Below are 22,261 nucleotides of genomic sequence, written 5' to 3'. Positions count from 1 at the left end.
CACCGAACATTCCATTGTTAGACCGATCATTTCTGTGTGAGGGGCGAACATTCACCATCAGAGGGGGGCAAATACACATTTCCTTCACTGTATATAAATGTATAATAATAATAATAGTGTGGGACTGTGGGGGAGGGGACATTAGAGTGTAAGCTCCTCTGATACAGAGATGATGTGACTGTGGGGGAGGGGACATTAGAGTGTAAGCTCCTCTGGTACAGAGACTGATGGGACTGGCTGAGTGTTCTCTGTACAGCGCTGCGGTATATGTCAGAGCTATATACATGTATAATAATAGTGTGTGACAACAGATTTTGCTGTGAATCTGAGCCCCGGGAAGATTTCCAGGGACGGATCTCGGTCTTGGGGGGACTGTCACGGTCAGCTGTCACTTGGGCGTCTCTCTTTCTTTCCATCGCCCGCACCTTTATTTATTCTACTCAGATTTCCTCCTACTTCACAGTGACCTTTGACCCGGGATACTGGGACTCAGCGTGCAGAAAGTAAACATGGAATCTGTTGCAAAGCAGGCTGGGAGCCCAGGGGCAGCGATGGGTGCGACGGTGTCACCTGGCACATGTGACCCGCTTTGGAGTCCCGCGGATGCGTCACTGGCACCAGATAATAAACAAAGTCACCAATAGATCCATTTCCGATGATGTTGGTCATGCGGGGTGACGTGTCCGTGGTCCCCCCAGTGAATGGGGACCCATCGTTACAATTCACATTAATCATTGTGTTATTTTGCCTAGGCAAAAGTCACATGGTCCCTTCTACCAGGAGCCTTGTGGTTGTTTAATGTCATTAAAGGCTGCAAGGAGTCTAGAGTTTGCAATCAGACAGAACCTGTCCGGTGGGCTTGTATTGGGATAAGAGGAACATTAATGACTGGACGTGGATCTCTCGTTTGTACCATCAGATTGATCTAGCAGCTAAGCCCGCCCTCTGTATACAAAAGCCCCGCCCATTACGCTGTAACCAATAAATGGCCCCCCCGTAGGTCCTCTGTACTCACATTGATGTCTTTTCCTGCCCAGTTGCATTCTTCCCGCCATTCCACAAGTGCCGGCCAGTGAATCTGGTTGGAGGAGAACAGAAGAGATTATTATTTCCAGTGGAGAAGTCTTATCTTGGCTAGTTATACAGATATGATTTTATTGCATGTCCTTATCTGCTTCTGTGCTGTAGATATTGAGACAGATCAATACAGGGAGCCAGGGCTGCTGTTATAAACCATGGGGGCCCCATACAGCCAACCTGACAGGGCCCCCCCAAACCACAGGGCCCCTTTCAGCCAACCTGACAGGCCCCCCCCAAACCACAGGGCCCCTTACAGCCAACCTGACAGGCCCCCCAAAACCACAGGATCCCATACAGCCAACCTGACAGGCCCCCCTCAAATCACAGGGCCCCATTCAGCCAACCCGACAGGCCCCCCAAACCACAGGGCCCCATACAGCCAACCTAACAGCCCCCCCCCCAAACCACAGGGCCCCATACAGCCAACCAAACAGGGCCCCCCCCCCAAACCACAGGGCCCCATACAGCCAACCTAACAGGGCCACCCCAAACCACAGGGTGGGACTAAGGAACGTTGCTCAGTGGTGGTAGGGAGTGGGACTAAGGAACGTTGCTTAGCGGTGAGTAGGGGGTGGGACTAAGGAACGTTGCTCAGTGGCAGGTAGGGGGTGGGACTAAGGAACATTGCTCAGCGGTGGCTAGGGGGTGGGACTAAGGAACATTGCTCAGCTGTGGCTAGGGGGTGGGACTAAGGAACGTTGCTCAGCGATGGCTAGGGGGTGGGACTAAGGAACGTTGCTCAGTGGCGGGTAGGGGGTGGGACTAAGGAATGTTGCTCAGCGGCGGGTAGGGGGTGGGACTAAGGAACGTTGCTCAGTGGCGGGTAGGGGGTGGGACTAAGGAACATTGCTCAGTGGTGGTAGGGGGTGGGACTAAGGAACGTTGCTTAGCGGTGAGTAGGGGGTGGGACTAAGGAACGTTGCTCAGTGGTGGGTAGGGGGTGGGACTAAGGAACGTTGCTCAGCGGTGGCTAGGGGGTGGGACTAAGGAACGTTGCTCAGTGGCGGGTAGGGGGTGGGACTAAGGAACGTTGCTCAGCGGCGGGTAGGGGGTGGGACTAAGGAACGTTGCCCAGCGGCGGGTAGGGGGTGGGACTAAGGAACGTTGCTCAGCGGCGAGTAGGGGGTGGGACTAAGGAACGTTGCTCAGCGGCGGGTAGGGGGTGGGACTAAGGAACGTTGCTCAGCGGCGGGTAGGGGGTGGGACTAAGGAACGTTGCTCAGCGGCGGGTAGGGGGTGGGACTAAGGAACGTTGCTCAGTGGTGGTAGGGGGTGGGACTAAGGAACGTTGCTCAGCGGTGGTAGGGGGTGGGGCTAAGGAACGTTGCTCAGCGTTGGGAAGGGGCGGAGACAAGGGGTGACTTGGCAAGGGGGGAGCTCCGGCACCAGAAAAAAAGCCCTGATCCAAAGCAATCTCCTCCATCCATGTCTCCATGCTATATTTTGCTGAGAAATCACTTTCTAGCTGCGGCCATCTTGAGTAAGGGCAGAATATTAATGTAGCCTTTACTTCCTGGAATCAACCTGCCCTTAGATTAGGCATGCAGGCAGGAGGGAGTGCTTAGCTGAGAAAGCCCCTCCTCCCCTCCTGAAGATTCCTGGGATGTATGAAATCATTTTGGCCTAGGTCACAAACCAGGAAGCAATTAAAGAAATGTAAAAAAAAAAAAAAAAAAAAAAAGAATGAAGACAGCCGCTCCCCCTTCAGTCCCCCCCAAACCACAGGGGCCCCGGTGCAGCAGTTCTAGCAGGAAGCGGTACTTACCGTGAGCTCATTCCTGGTGATGTCATCCAGACTCAGGGACAACAGGTAATTCTTCCCGCCCACAAAGAGGCGACCGCGTTCCTCGTCTAGTAGGAGGGCGTCGTAGCAGCAGGAGCGGTTGTGGGTGTAGGTCCGCAGGCCGTGGAGGGACAGATCTGGGGGGGGGGGGGGAGAGATGGGGGGAAACAAGGAAGTGAAAACGGTACATTGTGGAAAGGTTGGAGGATGTGGGGCTGACTTAACAGATTAAGAACCCGGTCTCACCGGGTGCGACTTGGCAGGCGATTTACATGCCAAGTCGCACCCTATTGTTCATAATTACAGCGGTCATATCGGTGCGGTCACGACTCGCTCGGAGCCGCACCGATTTCTGAAGTAGTCCATGCGATACTTTTGGTGCGATTGGATAGACATCTGTGTCAGATGTCTTCCAAATCTATGCATTGCATGGAGACCCAGTGATGACATCCCTGGATATAAAATACAATGTAATGAATGAATGCAATGTAATATTTAATGAAATTAATCTAAATACACCTTCAAACCCTCTAAATAAAGAGAAAAAAAAAGAAAGAAAAATAGTAATAAAAATTAACCACCTCCCGTCCGGCCGTTGTATATAAACGGCCGGACGGTGGCAGTGCGGGGTCGCCCCCTGCTTATGCGCGCTCCCTGGGAGCGATCCGGTGCCCGCTGTGTCCTCCAGACACAGTGAAACACCGATCGTCTGTGCGAGGTCCCGATCATGCGATCACTGATTGGCCAATCAGTGATCACATGCAGAGTAGTAAGCAAGATGTCACTTCTGACATCATTGCTTACTACGTGTGAAATCTGTGAATGATCACAGAGGTCACATGGTACAGGGCCATTCCTGTGACAATCTGTGACCAATCACAGTTCACACAGTAGTTCTCAATGGCTGCAGGAATGCAGCCAGTGAGAAGGAGAAATTATTGCTTTTACAGCCTTTATGGGTGTAAAAGCAATCAGTGTAAAAAAAAGTGTCCGGACTGGAAGGGGGGGAAAGCATCCAGACTGGAAGGGGGGGAAAGCGTCCGGACTGGAAAGGGGTGAAAGCGTCCGGACTGGAAGGGGGGGAAAGCGTCCGGACTGGAAGGGGGTGAAAGCGTCCGGACTGGAAGGGGGAGGGGGAAGCGTCCGGACTGGAAGGGGGAGGGGGAAGCGTCCGGACTGGAAGGGGGAGGGGGAAGCGTCCGGACTGGAAGGGGGAGGGGGAAGCGTCCGGACTGGAAGGGGGAGGGGGAAGCGTCCGGACTGGAAGGGGGAGGGGGAAGCGTCCGGACTGGAAGGGGGAGGGGGAAGCGTCCGGACTGGAAGGGGGAGGGGGAAGCGTCCGGACTGGAAGGGGGAGGGGGAAGCGTCCGGACTGGAAGGGGGAGGGGGAAGCGTCCGGACTGGAAGGGGGGGAAAGCGTCCGGACTGGAAGGGGGGGAAAGCGTCCGGACTGGAAGGGGGGGAAAGCGTCCGGACTGGAAGGGGGGGAAAGCGTCCGGACTGGAAGGGGGGGAAAGCGTCCGGACTGGAAGGGGGGGAAAGCGTCCGGACTGGAAGGGGGTGAAAGCGTCCGGACTGGAAGGGGGGGAAAGCGTCCGGACTGGAAGGGGGGGAAAGCGTCCGGACTGGAAGGGGGGGAAAGCGTCCGGACTGGAAGGGGGGGAAAGCGTCCGGACTGGAAGGGGGGGAAAGCGTCCGGACTGGAAGGGGGGGAAGTGTCCGGACTGGAAGTGGTTAAAAAAGAAAGAAAAAACATTTTTTTTAAATGTAAGTGGCCCTAATCTGCTTAATAAGTTCAATTCCTCCCTACTGTATAGAGAGTTGACATTGATAAGAAGACTCACCGTGATAGGACAGCTTCAGCCGAGGGGTGATGGTGGGATCCCCATGAATGCCACAGCACAGCAGGACGCCCAGGAACAGCGACCAGCTTAGGAATCGCATCTTACAAGGCGCGGAGGGGTGAGACGGCCTGCAGAGAGAGAGAGCAGGGAGGGGGCATATTAAGGACAAACCAAAACGGCAAATAAACAATTACACTCATTTATGGAGCCACTTTGGGGTCTATTTATAAGGATCAGCCAAAAAAAAAACAAATCACTAAGGGCCAGTTCACATGGTTGCTTTTTTTCGGCATCCAAAACGCACAGAAAGTAGGTGATGTGGTTGTCAATGTCATAGTTCACATCAGAGCTTGCAGTTCCGGATGTAGAAAAAAAATAGAACAGGTGGCATCAGGGGCGGACTGACCATTCGGACACTCGGGCACTGCCCGAGGGCCGGGGGGTCAGTAGGGGACCCCATGAGATGCCCCTGGTACCTTTAATAGGCTTTTTTGGGTGTGGTTTGAGTGTGGGTGAGGACACAGGGGCCCCATGATCCCCTATTGTCTGGGGGCCCCATGAGTTGTCAGTCCGCCCCTGGTTGGCATTTTTCCTGCACAGAACTGTACTGGAACACGGTAAAACGCACATGTCCCCATTTCAAAAAGGAGAGGGGAAAAAATGAACTGGAATGTATCAAAAGCGCACTGAAACACATCAAAAACGCGCATGTGGAAACGCATTCGGAACTCATCTGGACAGTGGTTCTCTGGTGGGAACCGGCCCATATTGTTCTCTGTTTTCAGCTACAACCAGATTAGGAACATTTCACGGGTGACACTGCCAGTAAAACATTCCATGAAAATTCAAACAAAACATTATTTCAGCCTTTTATCAACCAATCGGTGATCAGCATGTAGCAGCTCACCGCACATGCTAATGAAAGCTGCTTTCTGATTGGCCATGGAGGCTTTCTGTACATCTCTACTCTGCATTGTTATTAATAAATTAACGATCATGTGGAAGAATGATTTCATATCACTGTTATTATTCAGGATTCAGCCCGGGTTCACATACATGCGGTGCTGTAAATCGCATGTGATTTGCACAGGAACCGCACTGCATTCCGTGCAGATCACATGTGATTTGTGTGCAGTGCGATCGGAGGCGTACATTATGTATGGCTCTATTCGCACCGCACCAAAAAGGTGCTGGACCCTTTTATGGATCCCCACTAGAATCGGATCGCACGGGTATTCACACCTATGCGATTCGATTCTGCAGATCGCACCGCGTTTTGTAGACCGCTTTCGGGGTGTTGTTAACTTGACACACACACTGCATCGGTTCGCATGAACGGGGTGCGATTCTGATGCAGAGCGGAATTCACACAGAAAACGCTGAGAATTCCGCACCGCATCAGTGTGAACACCGGCTTGTATAGCGCCAACAGTTTGCTCAGCTCTTTACAATATAATGGGAGACAATACAATTACAAGACAGTCCAACACTAATTAACCTCTTGCTGACCACAGATAGCGGAATGGCGGCTTCACTGCGACCGGCCAGTTCTGGGTTGAAGTTATATGACGTCAGGGGTGGACTGACCATTTGGAAACTCGGGCACTGCCTGAGGGTCCGGGGTCAGTAGGGGGCCCCATGAGATGCCCCTGGTACCTTTTTCATAGGCTTTTTTCAGTCTGGGCAAGGACACAGGGGCCCCATGATCTCCTATTGCCCGGGGGCCCCATGAGTTGCCAGTCCGCCCCTGTATGACGTCCTCCCAGAACGCGCTCTCCTGTGAGCCCCCGTCGATCTCCATGATCGTTGTGTCCTACGGACACAGCTGATCACGTGGTATGGTAAAAGGCCAGTCACAGCAGCCTTTTACCTTGTGATCAGCCGTGTCCAATGACACACTGATCACTGGGAAATGCAATTGTCACAGCGTGAGGAAAGTGCTGCCGAGAACCGGCAGTTGTCACAGGAGGGATCAGCACTGATGATCAGTGTCCTGATGATCGGTGCCCAGCAGTGTCACCCACGAGTGCCGCCCACAAGTGCCCAGCAGTGCCACCCACCTGTGCCCACCAGTGCCACCCACCTGTTCCCATCAGTGCAGCCCAGCAGTGCCATCCATCAGTGCTGTCAGTCAGTGCCCAGCAGTGCCGCCTATCAGTGCCCATCAGTGCTGCCTATCAGTGCCCATCAGTGCTGCCTATCCCTGACACCTCATCAGTGCCGCCTATCCCTGACACCTCATCAGTGCCGCCTATTCGTGCCACCTCATCAGTGCCCATCAGTACCGCCTATTAGTGCCACCTATCCATGCCACCTATCAGTGCCACCTCATCAGTGCAGCCTCATCAACGCACATCAGTGAAGGAGAAAAATTACCTGTTTGCGAAATTTTATAATAGAAACAAAAGAAAAACTTTTTTTTTTTCAAATTTTTTGCTTTTTTTTAGTTTATAGCGCAAAAAGTAAAACACCCAGCAGCAAGTAAATACCACCAAAAGAAAGCTCTATTTATGTGAAAAAAATGCAAAACATTTCATATGGGTACAGTGTTGCATGACTGCGCATTTGTCATTCAAAGTGTGACAGCGCTGAAAGCTGAAAATTGGCCTGGGCAGGAAGGGGGTAGAAGTGTCCTGTAGGCAGGAAGGGGGTAGAAGTGCCCTGTAGGCAGGAAGGGGGTAGAAGTGTCCTGTAGGCAGGAAGGGGGTAGAAGCGTCCTGTGGGCAGGAAGGGGGTAGAAGCGCCCGGTAGGCAGGAAGGGGGTAGAAGCGCCCGGTAGGCAGGAAGGGGGTAGAAGCGCCCGGTAGGCAGGAAGGGGGTAGAAGTGCCCTGTAGGCAGGAAGGGGGTAGAAGCGCCCGGTAGGCAGGAAGGGGGTAGAAGTGCCCGGAAGGCAGGAAGGGGGTAGAAGTGCCCTGTAGGCAGGAAGGGGGTAGAAGCGCCCTGTAGGCAGGAAGGGGGTAGAAGTGCCCGGTAGGCAGGAAGGGGGTAGAAGTGCCCGGTAGGCAGGAAGGGGGTAGAAGTGCCCGGTAGGCGAGGGGTTAATAAGCAGAAACACGTAATTGAAGATTTTCATATAAAAATACATTTGTAGTATAAAATATAAGGGAAAAAGATTTACTGCCTGGTCACACCTGTGCAATTTCAGATGCGATTTGCGAATTGAAATCGCATCAAATGAATGTCAGTGTTTTAACAAGCACGATTTGCTGCAGCACGATTCCTAAAGAAGTACTTGCATGACTTTTTCTGCAGTTTTGTTGCGATTTCACATACATAGAATATAATTGAAATTGCAAGAAATTGTTGAAAATCTTCACAAGTAGCAATAAAGTCTTCAGAAATCGCACCTGAAACTGCACACAAATCGCAGCAGTGGGACTGGTGACTTAAAGCTGAACTCTGGACACAAAAAAAACGTTCATTTAAATATATTCCTCAGAAGGCACAAAGGATATAAATCCACTCTGAGCACCAAATGGCTTTGTAAACCCAGATATGACCTTGTAAAAGTAGCAGTGACATCATCACTGTGCTTTACATAGTCTGGGCAGAGAGCAGAATTGTGGGAGGGACCCAGCAGACTCCACCTACTACAGGCTGCCTGCAGAAAACAGAAGGGGGCGGAGACAAGACCAATCACCCTAAACAAAGAAGGAAAAAGAGCTATGGGAGGGGCCTACCAGACTCCTCCTACTACAGCCTGCTTGCAGGAGGGGGCGGAGACAAGACCAGTCACCCTACACAAGGAAAAGAAAAACAGCTATGGGAGGGGCTCCACCTACTACAGGCTGCCTGCAGAAAACTATAAGAGGGGGCGGAGACAAGACAATCACCCTACACAAGGAAGGAAAAAGCAGAGCTAAGGGAGGGGCCTAGCAGACTCCACCTACTACAGGCTGCCTGCAGAAAACTACAGCAGGGGCGGAGACAAGACCAATCACCCTACACAAGGAAGGAAAAAGCAGAGCTATGGGAGGGGCCTAGCAGACTCCACCTACTACAGGCTGCCTGCAGAAAACTACAGCAGGGGGCGGAGACAAGACCAATCACCCTACACAAGGAAGGAAAAAGCAGAGCTAAGGGAGGGGCCTAGCAGACTCCACCTACTACAGGCTGCCTGCAGAAAACTACAGCAGGGGCGGAGACAAGACCAATCACCCTACACAAGGAAGGAAAAAGCAGAGCTATGGGAGGGGCCTAGCAGATTCCACAAACTACAGGCTGCTTGCAGAAAACTACAGCAGGGGGTGGAGACAAGACTAGTCACCCTGCACAAGGAAGGGAAAAGCAGAGTTATGGGAGGGGTCTAGCAGACTCCACCTACTACAGGCTGCCTGCAGAAAACTACAGGAGGGGCGGAGACAAGGCCAGTCAATCTACGCAAGGAGAGAACAAACAGAGCTATGGGAGCTGCCTAGCAGACTCCACCCACTGCAGGATGCCTGCAGAAAAGAACAGGAGGGGCAGAGACCAGACCAGTCACTCTGCACAAAGAGAGAGCATCAGTGAGCGGTCGTTAGTCCAGGAAGCCTCACACTGGATGACGCCACAGATCTGGAAGAAACACACAAATCACACCGAGAGTCAAGAAGAAGACGCAGGACCGATGGATTTAGCCCATATTTTCTTATCCCGGAGTTCAGCTTCAAAGTAGTACAGTGGGGCAGGGGCAGATATTTTCCAACGCACAGCTGATTTCCTGTCCTGTCCAGACAGAAAATGTGGAACATTATGTTTCCTGTGCAGATGTGGAACACAATACTGTGAATCATCTGACAATATTTCTGGCGCAGACATTCCTTTTTATCTCCAGCCGCCTTGGCTGTTCGTGTGAGAAACAGCCGGCGTGTCAGCGTAATCTGGATCTGGATCGGCTCCAGGTGAGGATTCCCTGACAAGACAAGTACAGCTACCTTATCAGGTAGGATGGTTCACCCTGCAAGGGCCTCCCAGCTGCTCCGGGTGGCTGGAGTAGAAACACAACGCAACAACATGTCTTCTCCAGGTCATGCGTACGTTTATATCACGATGATATTGTCCCTCGAAACAGGTGCAGGCTTCTCCCCTTAACAAATATCAAATCTACAGTCCGCCAAATAAGAAGCCTCTTTTCATAAAAAGCAGCCTGGCAGCTAATATTGTATTTCCATCTCTGAGAAGGTTATCAAGGGACGAACTGACTGAGAAGCTTCAAGAGACAACTTAACTAGAAGCTAGTGAAGAAACCCGTTGAGGCAACCTGCGAAAAACTAGGAATATCAGAAGTGTGTCTTCCAGCAAGCCTCATCCTAAACTGGCAAGGAGACATACTGGGAAATGTTCCACGAAACCATAAACTGTAAAACGTATTGTGGCTGCTGGTATTGTATTTTCATCTCTGAGCAAGTTATCAAGGGGCAAATTGACAGAGAAGCTTCAAGAGACAACTTAACTAGAAGCTAGTGAAGAAACCTGTTGAAGCAGCCTGAGAAAAACTAGGAATATCAGAAGTGTGTCTTCCAGCAAGCCTCATCCTAAACTGGCAAGGAGACATACTGGGAAATGTTCCACGAAACCATAAACTGTAAAAGGTATTGTGGCTGCTGGTATTGTATTTTCATCTCCGAGAAGGTTATCAAGGGGCAAATTGACGGGGAAGCTTTAAGAGACAACTTAACTAGAAGCTAGTGAAGAAACCCGTTGAGGCAGCCTGTAGCTGGGCAATTCTCCAGGTATATCAGAGCTACTTATTCCAGCATGCCTTGACCTTTTGTTGTTCAGAAGCTATACTGGGACTTGTAGTTCTACAAAGCTAAATCAGCTAGTGAAGAAACCCATTGAGGCAACCTGCAAAAAACTAGGAATACCAGAAGTATGTCTCATCCTTAGGTGGTAAGGGGACATACTGGGAGATGTTGTTCCACTAAACCATAACAACAACAAAAAGTAGTGTGGCTGCTGGTATTGTATTTTCATCTCCGAAAGGTTATCAAGGGACAAATTGACCCGAGAATCTTCAAGAGACAACTTAACTGGAAGCTGGTGAAGAAACCTGTTGAGACAGCCTGCAGCTTAGCGATCCTCCAGGTATATCAAAACTACTTATACCAGCATGCCTCATCTTAGGTTGGCTAGAAGGCACACTGGGACTTGCAGTTCCATAAAGCTAAATCATCAGCTAGTGAAGAAACCCATTGAGGCAACCTGCTGGGCAATCTTCCAGGTGTACCAGAACTACATAATCCAGCATGCCTCCTGTGCCATCTAGAAGATATACCTGGACTTGTAGACCCACAAAGCGAAATCATCATCTAGTGAAGAAACCCACTGAGGCAACCTTCCAATAACTAGGTATACACAATATTGCCACAAGTATTGGGTCGCTGGCCTTCCCACACACATGAGCTTCAATGGCCCCCCCAGTCTTAGTCCGTAGGGTTCAATATTGAGTTGGCCCCGCCCTTTGCAGCTATAACAGCTTCAACTCTTTTGGGAAGGCCATCCACAAGGTTTAGGAGGGTGTCTATGGGAAGGTTGGACCATTCTTCCAGAAGCACATTTGTCAGGTCAGGCACTGATGTCGGGGGAGGAGGCCTGGCTCGCAGTCTCCGCTCTACTTCATCCCAAAGGTGTTCTATGGGGTTGAGGTCAGGACTCTGTGCAGGACAGTCAGGTTCCTCCACTCCAAACTGGCTCCTCAATGTCTTTATGGACCTCGCTTTGTGCACTGGTGCGCAGTCATGTTGGAACAGGAAGGGGCCATCCCCAAACTCTTCCCACAAAGTTGGGAGCATGAATTTGTCCAAAAGGTCGCAATGTCGCCTTAAGAGTTCCCTTCACTGGAACTAGGAGGCCAAGCCCAACCCCTGAAAACAACCCCACACCATAATCCCCCCTCCACCAAACTTTACACTTGGCACAATGCAGTCAGGCAAGTATCGTTCTCCTGGCAACCATCAAACCCAGACACGTCCATCGGATTGCCAGACAGAGAAGCGTGATTGGTCACTCCAGAGAACACGCCTCCATTGCTCTAGAGTCCAGTGGTGGCATGCTTTACACCATGGCATCCGACGCTTTGCATTGCACTTGGTGATGGAAGGCTTGGATGCAGCTGCTTGGCCATGGAAACCCATTCCATGAAGCTCTCTACGCACTGTTGTTGGGCTCATCTGAAGGCCACACCAAGTTTGGAGGTCTTTAGCTATTGACTCTGCAGACAGTTGGCGACTTCTGCGCACTGTGCGCTTCAGCATGCGCTGACCCCGCCCTGTCATGTGACGTGGCCTACCACTTGGTGGCTGAGTGGCTGTTGTTCCCAGTTGCTTCCACTTTGTTATAATCCCACTAACAGTTGAGCGTGGAATATTTAGTAGCCAGGAAATGTCACGGATGGACTTATTGCACAGGTGACAACCTATCACGGGACCACGCTTGGAGTCACTGAGCTCCTGAGAGCGACCCATTCTTTCACCAATGTTTGTAGAAGCAGTCTGCATGCCTAGGGGCTTGATTGTATACACCTGTGTCCATGGAGGGGATTGGAACACCTGAATCTCATGATTGGGAGGGCGGGGACAATACTTTTGGCAACATCTTCCAGCAAGCCTCATCCCAGGTTGGCTAGAAGAATACTGGGACCTGTATTTCCACAGCTGCTCTAGTGCTATTAGTTGCCTCGGGGCTATACTGGCAGTTTAATCGCTTTGCTCCTCAGAGATCTGACTACTCGCTGGCCGTCATCTTATTAGTTGCACTCTGAAGTCTATATGACTCTAATGAGATTAACTCATCATGGAATTGAATCTTCCAGCAGCAGAGATTTAAATGCTGGTGTACCCTCCGATAACATTCCTTGAAGGGCACAGCCGGGACACTGTGGGGAGGAGCCGGGACACCTGTGCAAGAATGAAGGGGAGGAGCCAGTACGCCTGTGCAAAACTGGAGGGGAGGAGCCGGTACGCCTGTGCAAGACTGAAGGGGAGGAGCCGGTACGCCTGTGCAAGACTGAAGGGGAGGAGCCGGTACTCCTGTGCAAGACTGAAGGGGAGGAGCCCCTACTCCTGTGCAAGACTGAAGGGGAGGAGCCCCTACTCCTGTGCAAGACTGAAGGGGAGGAGCCCCTACTCCTGTGCAAGACTGAAGGGGAGGAGCCCCTACTCCTGTGCAAGACTGAAGGGGAGGAGCCCCTACTCCTGTGCAAGACTGAAGGGGAGGAGCCCCTACTCCTGTGCAAGACTGAAGGGGAGGAGCCCCTACTCCTGTGCAAGACTGAAGGGGAGGAGCCCCTACTCCTGTGCAAGACTGAAGGGGAGGAGCCCCTACTCCTGTGCAAGACTGAAGGGGAGGAGCCCCTACTCCTGTGCAAGACTGAAGGGGAGGAGCCCCTACTCCTGTGCAAGACTGAAGGGGAGGAGCCGGTACTCCTGTGCAAGACTGAAGGGGAGGAGCCGGTACTCCTGTGCAAGACTGAAGGGGAGGAGCCGGTACTCCTGTGCAAGACTGAAGGGGAGGAGCCGGTACTCCTGTGCAAGACTGAAGGGGAGGAGCCGGTACTCCTGTGCAAGACTGAAGGGGAGGAGCCGGTACTCCTGTGCAAGACTGAAGGGGAGGAGCCGGTACTCCTGTGCAAGACTGAAGGGGAGGAGCCGGTACTCCTGTGCAAGACTGAAGGGGAGGAGCCGGTACTCCTGTGCAAGACTGAAGGGGAGGAGCCGGTACTCCTGTGCAAGACTGAAGGGGAGGAGCAGATACACCTGTGCAAGACTAGAGGAGAGGAGCCGGTACACCTGTGCAAGACTGAAGGGGAAGAGCCGGTACTCCTATGCAAGACTGAAGGGGAGGAGCCGGTACGCCTGTGCAAGAATGAAGGGGAGGAGCCGGTACGCCTGTGCAAGAATGAAGGGGAGGAGCCGGTACGCCTGTGCAAGAATGAAGGGGAGGAGCCGGTACGCCTGTGCAAGAATGAAGGGGAGGAGCCGGTACGCCTGTGCAAGAATGAAGGGGAGGAGCCGGTACTCCTGTGCAAGAATGAAGGGGAGGAGCCGGTACTCCTGTGCAAGAATGAAGGGGAGGAGCCGGTACTCATGTGCAAGAATGAAGGGGAGGAGCCGGTACTCCTGTGCAAGAATGAAGGGGAGGAGGCGGTACTCCTGTGCAAGAATGAAGGGGAGGAGCCGGTACTCCTGTGCAAGACTGAAGGGGAGAAGCCCGTACTCCTGTGCAAGACTGAAGGGGAGGAGCCCGTACTCCTGTGCAAGACTGAAGGGGAGGAGCCCGTACTCCTGTGCAAGACTGAAGGGGAGGAGCCCGTACTCCTGTGCAAGACTGAAGGGGAGGAGCCGGTACACCTGTGCAAGACTGGAGGGGAGGAGCCGGTACACCTGTGCGAGACTGGACGGTAGGAGCCGGTACACCTGTGCGAGACTGGAGGGGAGGAGCCGGTACACCTGTGCGAGACTGGAGGGGAGGAGCCTCTATACCTGTGCAAGACTAAAGGGGAGGAGGCGGTACACCGGTGCAAGACTGGAGGGGAGGAGCCAGTACACCTGTGCAAGACTGAAGGGGGAGGAGCCGGTACTCCTGTGCAAGACTGAAGGGGAGAAGCCCGTACTCCTGTGCAAGACTGAAGGGGAGGAGCCCGTACTCCTGTGCAAGACTGAAGGGGAGGAGCCCGTACTCCTGTGCAAGACTGAAGGGGAGGAGCCGGTACACCTGTGCAAGACTGGAGGGGAGGAGCCGGTACACCTGTGCAAGACTGGAGGGGAGGAGCCGGTACACCTGTGCAAGACTGGACGGTAGGAGCCGGTACACCTGTGCGAGACTGGAGGGGAGGAGCCGGTACACCTGTGCGAGACTGGAGGGGAGGAGCCTCTATACCTGTGCAAGACTAAAGGGGAGGAGGCGGTACACCGGTGCAAGACTGGAGGGGAGGAGCCGGTACACCTGTGCAAGACTGAAGGGGGAGGAGCCGGTACACCTGTGCAAGACTGGAGGGGAGGAGCCGGTACACCTGTGCAAGACTGGAGGGGAGGAGCCGGTACACCTGTGCAAGACTGGAGGGGAGGAGCCGGTACACCTGTGCAAGACTGGACGGTAGGAGCCGGTACACCTGTGCAAGACTGGAGGGGAGGAGCCGGTACACCTGTGCGAGACTGGAGGGGAGGAGCCAGTACACCTTTGCAAGACTGAAGGGGAGGAGCCGGTACACCTGTGCAAGACTAGAGGGGAGGAGCCGGTACACCTGTGCAAGACTGAAGGGGAGGAGCTGGTATTCCTCTGCAAGACTGAAGGGGAGGAGCAGGTACACCTGTACAAGAATGAAGGGGAGGAGCAGTCTACCTGTGCAAGACTAAAGGGGAGGAGCCAGTACACCCATACAAGAATGAAGGGGAGGGGCAGGTACACCTGTACAAGACTGAAGGGGAGGAGCAGTCTACCTGTGCAAGACTAAAGGGGAGGAGCCAGTACACCCATACAAGAATGAAGGGGAGGGGCAGGTACACCTGTACAAGACTGAAGGGGAGGAGCAGTCTACCTGTGCAAGACTAAAGGGGAGGAGCCAGTACACCCATACAAGAATGAAGGGGAGGGGCAGGTACACCTGTACAAGACTGAAGGGGAGGTCCGTTCTCAGTCTCACGGTTGGCTGGTTGCCCTTTCAGCCCTAATCACCAGATAATGTCTATGGTAGATGTGGGGGAGGCGGCACCACCCACCATTGTACAGTATAGAAGAGACGCAGCGAGCCAATGATTTACCCGGCCACTTCCAGATAGCAGGAGGGGAGGGGGGGGGGGCTACACATGGGGGGAAGCAGTCTTTTGAAGCAACTTCAATATCAGTTTCAAAGAAAGATTCTCTTTTGATCTTTTTTTGTTCAGTGTAAATGGGCACCTGGCGCCGCGCCAGCCGTTGTTTAACCCTTCGCTGGCGGCATGGGATAATAACGGGTAATGTCCTTATCTGGGGGGGAGGAGGGGGTGCGATTAATACAGAGCAGACCTATGGCGTAATCCAGGAAAATTTTTTTATAAACTGCGATAGAGCGAGGAGATGGCAGTTCCCGCGGTAATTAATCGCAGGTGCGTCTGCGAGCGGCGAGGGCGATGTGAAGGCTGGGAAATAGTTCTATAAATTCTAATTGAGAAGATTTATGTGAAAGTTCGGAGATCTGACAACACGCAATTAGAAGGGTGCAAAGAATTAGCGGGAATGCCTTCTATCAGCAGAAGAAATTTCATCCGCCCGGCCAAGAACGCGCTGATTTTATGACGAAAATTCCAGATCCTCCCGTGAAAATCTTTAATATCATTTCAGAGGAAATTTTTGGAACTGGAAAAAAAAAAAAGTTGGTTCCAAGAAAACTTCCCAGCATGCTGGAGGATGATGTCACGCTATGAGGTCATCCCCCTGTCCCTGGTATGATGTCATTGCTTTCATTTCAGTCAGGGACCCACAATCCACAGACATGGACCCGTCCAATAAGACGCTTGTCAGATTTCGCCTGTGACCCTGCTGGCCCCTCATACTGGCAGGGACGTTCAGACCTTAAAGGATCTGTCCACCCAAAATCAATATTTCATTCTTAAAACAGATGGAAACGCAAACGATAACATAGACTTGATCAATAAAATCACAAATAAACCCAGGTTAACATCTTTTCAACAATTATTTTTAAATCTGGAACTTTCATTAAAACAATCCCTGATGACCTGCCATGAAGATCTTTCTTCAAGCACTTCCTGTTGCAGGGTGACAACACTCTTCCAATTATGCTTCTGCGTTGTCACCCGGATTTCCAATGGAGACTACAAGTTGCAGTTTCATAAATCTGGAACTTTCATTCAAATAATCTCTGTTGATTCTGCCATGAAGATCCTTGTTCAATCACTTCCTGTTATAGGGTGACACCGCTCTCTCACAATTGTGCTCCTGCGTTGTCACCCAGATTTCCAGTTGAGACCACAAATGGCAGTTTCATAAGTCTGGAACTTTCATTAAAACAATCCCTGGTGATCCCGTCATGAGAGTCCTTGTTCAGGCGCCTTCTGTGATAGGGTGACAACACTGTTCCAATTATGCTTCTGCGTTGTCACCCGGATTTCCAGTGAAGACTACAAATGGCAGTATCATAAATCTGGAACTTTCAGTAAAATAATCTCTGATGATCCTGCTATGAAGATCGTTGCTCAGGCACTTCCTGTTATAGGGTGACAACCCTCTCTCACAATTGTGCTTCTGCATTGTCACCCGGATTTACAGCGGAGACTACAAATGGCAGTTTCATAAATCTGGAACGGATTTATTAAACCAATCCCTGGTGATCCCATCATGAGAGTCCTTGTTTAGTCGCTTCCTGTTACAGGGTGACAACGTTCTCTCACAATTGTGCTCCTGCGTTGTCTCCCAGAATGGAGACTACAAATGGCAGTTTCAGCACATGACACATATGTGGTCCACTGCTGTCACTCTCAGGAAACCCGCCCTGAGAAAGGCCACGCAGCCATCGCCGCAGTGCAGGAAGTGGCTGCAAAGCGGCTGCAGGAGACAAGCAGCACTTATGAAGCGAGGGCAGACTGTATTCCAGGAAGTCTCACACTGGATGACGGCACAGATCTGGAGGAAATACACAAATCACACCGAGATTCAAGAAGTCATGTGATGAATGGATTTAGACAACATTTGCTGATCCCGGAGTTCGGATTTAATGAGTGTATTGGGGCCTCTTTGTGAACAGCGGTTGTCAATCACTGAATTCTGCCCAGCTGGTCTCATGAGATGACAGTGAGCCTGACTCGGCCATTAACAGACAATGATCTCAGGTCTGTGGGGTCAGACAGATGTCCGCTGGCATGAGGATAGAAAACCCTCCTACTGATCTACAATGACCAGTGCTGCCCTCCCCCGAGATATCGGAAAACGCATTGATCGTGTGCAGAGTCGGGGTCACTATACACCTGCGATGATGCATGCAGGCTGCAGCGTGTGTATGTAGAAATCATTGCCAGGACGGCTTCGGTGTGGAATGTGCACTCCGGCGTCCGATTGTATCCCAGCTAAGTGGTGGCGTGCAGAAAATTAAAATGTTTTCGGATCTGTCACACTGTTCGCATTTGTAAATTTGCATTCCAAGAGGAAAAAAACATTCAGGATGTGATGTCCCAGGAGGTGCCGCTGTCAGCATTCAATATCCCTGGGAGGGATAGGATTGTCAGCATTCAATATCCCGGGGGGAGGGGGGATGCCACTGTCATCATTCAATATCCCTGGGGGGGGGATAGGATTGTCAGCATTCAATATCCCGGGGGGATGCCACTGTCAGCATTCAATATCCCGGGGAGGATGCCACTGTCAGCATTCAATATCCCGGGGGGGATGCCACTGTCAGCATTCAATATCCCGGAGGGGGATGCCATTGTCAGCATTCAATATCCCTGGGGGGGGGGGGGATAGGATTGTCAGCATTCAATATCCCGGAGGGGGATGCCATTGTCAGCATTCAATATCCCTAGGGGGGGGGGATGGATTGTCAGCATTCAATATCCTGGAGGGGGATGCCATTGTCAGCATTCAATATCCCTGGGGGGGGGGATAGGATTGTCAGCATTCAATATCCCGGGGGGATGCCACTGTCAGCATTCAATATCCCGGAGGGGGATGCCATTGTCAGCATTCAATATCCCTGGGGGGGGGGGGGATAGGATTGTCAGCATTCAATATCCCGGGGGGAATGCCACTGTCAGCATTCAATATCCCGGGGGGGATGCCACTGTCAGCATTCAATATCCCGGGGGGGATGCCACTGTCAGCATTCAATATCCCGGGGGGGATGCCACTGTCAGCATTCAATATCCCAGGGGAATGCCACTGTCAGCATTCAATATCCGGGGGGGGGGGGGGGGGGGTGCCACTGTCAGCATTCGATATCCCGGAGGGGATGCCACTGTCAGCATTCAATATCCCAGGGGAATGCCACTGTCAGCATTCAGTATTCCGGGGGGATGCCACTGTCAGTATACAATGCCCCAGTGGGTGCTGCCACTGTCGGCATCCAATGTCTAGATGGGCGTCACTGTCGGCATCCAATGTCTGGATGGGCGTCACTGTCGGCATCCAATGTCTGGATGGGCGTCACTGTCGGCATCCAATGTCTGGATGGGCGTCACTGTCGGCATCCAATGTCTGGATGGGCGTCACTGTCGGCATCCAATGTCTGGATGGGCGTCACTGTCGGCATCCAATGTCTGGATGGGCGTCACTGTCGGCATCCAATGTCTGGATGGGCGTCACTGTCGGCATACAATGTCTGGATGGGCGTCACTGTCGGCATACAATGTCTGGATGGGCGTCACTGTCGGCATACAATGTCTGGATGGGCGTCACTGTCGGCATACAATGTCTGGATGGGCGTCACTGTCGGCATACAATGTCTGGATGGGCGTCACTGTCGGCATACAATGTCTGGATGGGCGTCACTGTCGGCATACAATGTCTGGATGGGCGTCACTGTCGGCATACAATGTCTGGATGGGCGTCACTGTCGGCATCCAATGTCTGGATGGGCGTCACTGTCGGCATCCAATGTCTGGATGGGCGTCACTGTCGGCATCCAATGTCTGGATGGGCGTCTCTGTGGGCATACAATGTCTGGATGGGCGTCGCTGTCGGCATACAATGTCTGGATGGGTGTCGCTGTCGGCATCCAATGTCTGGATGGGTGTCGCTGTCGGCATCCAATGTCTGGATGGGTGTCGCTGTCGGCATCCAATGTCTGGATGGGTGTCGCTGTCGGCATCCAATGTCTGGATGGGTGTCGCTGTCGGCATCCAATGTCTGGATGGGTGTCGCTGTCGGCATCCAGTGTCTGGATGGGCGTCTCTGTGGGCATCCAATGTCTGGATGGGCGTCTCTGTGGGCATACAATGTCTGGATGGGCGTCACTGTCGGCATACAATGTCTGGTTGGGCGTCGCTGTCGGCATCCAATGTCTGGATGGGTGTCTCTGTGGGCATACAATGTCTGGATGGGCGTCTCTGTGGGCATACAATGTCTGGATGGGCGTCACTGTCGGCATCCAATGTCTGGATGGGCGTCACTGTCGGCATCCAATGTCTAGATGGGCGTCACTGTCGGCATCCAATGTCTGGATGGGCGTCACTGTCGGCATCCAATGTCTGGATGGGCGTCACTGTCGGCATCCAATGTCTGGATGGGCGTCACTGTCGGCATACAATGTCTGGATGGGCGTCACTGTCGGCATACAATGTCTGGATGGGCGTCACTGTCGGCATCCAATGTCTGGATGGGCGTCACTGTCGGCATCCAATGTCTGGATGGGCGTCACTGTCGGCATCCAATGTCTGGATGGGCGTCACTGTCGGCATCCAATGTCTGGATGGGCGTCACTGTCGGCATACAATGTCTGGATGGGCGTCACTGTCGGCATACAATGTCTGGATGGGCGTCACTGTCGGCATACAATGTCTGGATGGGCGTCACTGTCGGCATACAATGTCTGGATGGGCGTCACTGTCGGCATACAATGTCTGGATGGGCGTCACTGTCGGCATACAATGTCTGGATGGGCGTCACTGTCGGCATCCAATGTCTGGATGGGCGTCACTGTCGGCATCCAATGTCTGGATGGGCGTCACTGTCGGCATCCAATGTCTGGATGGGCGTCTCTGTGGGCATACAATGTCTGGATGGGCGTCACTGTCGGCATCCAATGTCTGGATGGGCGTCGCTGTCGGCATCCAATGTCTGGATGGGCGTCTCTGTGGGCATACAATGTCTGGATGGGCGTCTCTGTGGGCATACAATGTCTGGATGGGCGTCACTGTCGGCATACAATGTCTGGTTGGGCGTCGCTGTCGGCATACAATGTCTGGATGGGCGTCACTGTCGGCATACAATGTCTGGATGGGCGTCACTGTCGGCATACAATGTCTGGATGGGTGTCACTGTCGGCATCCAATGTCTGGATGGGTGTTGCTGTCGGCATCCAATGTCTGGATGGGTGTCTCTGTGGGCATACAATGTCTGGATGGGCGTCGCTGTCGGCATACAATGTCTGGATGGGCGTCGCTGTCGGCATCCAATGTCTGGATGGGCGTCGCTGTCGGCATCCAATGTCTGGATGGGCGTCGCTGTCGGCATCCAATGTCTGGATGGGCGTCGCTGTCGGCATCCAATGTCTGGATGGGCGTCACTGTCGGCATACAATGTCTGGATGGGTGTCACTGTCGGCATACAATGTCTGGATGGGTGTCGCTGTCAGCATCCAATGTCTGGACGGGTGTCACTGTCAGCATACAATATCCCAGCACTGCGTTGGGTAGCATGCAGCGAATGCGCAGCACAAAGAGCTCTGTTGCGTGTGGACACGTATGGGCAGCATGTGGCCGTTAAAGCACACCTTCTTTGCACCGCACATATGTGTCACGTGGGCATCAAGAGCGTTTCTTTGGACTATAGGAGGAAACCCACAGAAGCACAAGCAGAACATGCAAACTCCATGCAGATAATGTCGATTCAAACGGAGGCAGAGGTACTAACCACTAAAGCTGGTCATGCACGGTTCGAATCTCAGTCGGTTCCTGCTGAACCATGCATGGGCAAGCAGAACCCGTGGTTGCAGGAAAGAAAATTGCACCGTCTATGGCCAGCTTAAGCCACCCTGATGAGCTCTGCAGGCTCAGGGTCACAATGCTTTGTGCAGGTATATCTAAGCCCACATACATGTCTGCAATGGAAGTGTACAATCATTTATCTCCTACAATGCTCCCCCCCCCCCCGCCTCTCCATAGGAATACACATAGATGTCTAGCTAGAGGGGTAGGCAACCTGAGAGCCGCAGGACTACAAGTTCCATCATGCCTCTGCAAGTCATAGCTGTAACTGTCAGTTGTGTAATCTTTGCAATGCCTCATGGGAAATGTAGTTCCACAACAGCTAGAGAGCCGCAGGTTGCCTACCCTTGAGCCAGACCATGCAATGCTGCTGCTCGGGTCGGGCATCCCCCCCCCCCGGGAGCTCTGTGGCCCCTGATTGATGCAAATCTTTGTATGTCTCAGTGTCGCTGGTTTTCAGCTCCCTGTCACTAATACTACTTTGAATGAAAAGAATCCTGCATTATGAACGGGTGAAATAACCCGCTTAACATCACAGATATTCCTGGCGATAAACAGACCGCTCTATGAAAGTTCCTGGAAGGGTCAGTCAGGAAGATTTAGCAGCTAATTCCTCTATATGACCATTTCTATCCCCAGATTAGAAATCACAGCACAGCGATTGTGTAAATTCCTGAGATCATAAAACCTTGCCCTGTGCACCAGGGGGGAGGGCTGCTGTGACTGTAAATACCCCCTCCAGCACTGCACACCTGACATCCCTGAGAGGTTGGAGGTCATTGAGGCACATCCATCGTACAGTGCATGATGAATGACTTCCTGACTCAGGCCCTCCTATCATCTCACAGGCAGGTAACATATCTCATCGACCCGGGCGACCCGCGCCAACCAACGTCAGAAGGCCGATACGCGGTCCCTTTCCCAGAGGCGGCTCTGCTTA

At 52.5% G+C, this 22,261-nt stretch overlaps 1 protein-coding gene across 3 annotated transcripts in view; it reads right to left on the bottom strand.

The window, feature by feature from the left end:
- LOC149441419 (semaphorin-3B-like) overlaps positions 1 to 22,261 on the bottom strand; it is a 63,057-nt gene that overhangs the window by 33,380 nt on the left and 7,416 nt on the right. For 2 of the 3 annotated variants that reach the window (XM_089657361.1, XM_089657362.1), the window contains exons 2-4: positions 4,708 to 4,835; positions 2,846 to 3,000; positions 1,016 to 1,078 (exon numbers count right to left, since the gene is read on the bottom strand). In XM_089657361.1, coding sequence (XP_089513487.1) covers positions 1,016 to 1,078; positions 2,846 to 3,000; positions 4,708 to 4,807 — 318 coding nt within the window. In that variant the 5' untranslated portion in view covers positions 4,808 to 4,835. Of the gene's footprint in view, positions 1 to 1,015; positions 1,079 to 2,845; positions 3,001 to 4,707; positions 4,836 to 6,363; positions 6,499 to 22,261 lie in introns of those variants that run through there. The other variant, XM_089657363.1, reaches the window with a different exon arrangement.

The sequence above is a fragment of the Staurois parvus genome, unplaced genomic scaffold (assembly GCF_062004578.1).
Source record: "Staurois parvus isolate SC_StPar_1 unplaced genomic scaffold, SC_StPar_1.0 ptg000986l, whole genome shotgun sequence".
Taxonomy (NCBI): Eukaryota; Metazoa; Chordata; class Amphibia; order Anura; family Ranidae; genus Staurois; species Staurois parvus.
This window is presented reverse-complemented; position numbering and strand designations above follow the sequence as displayed.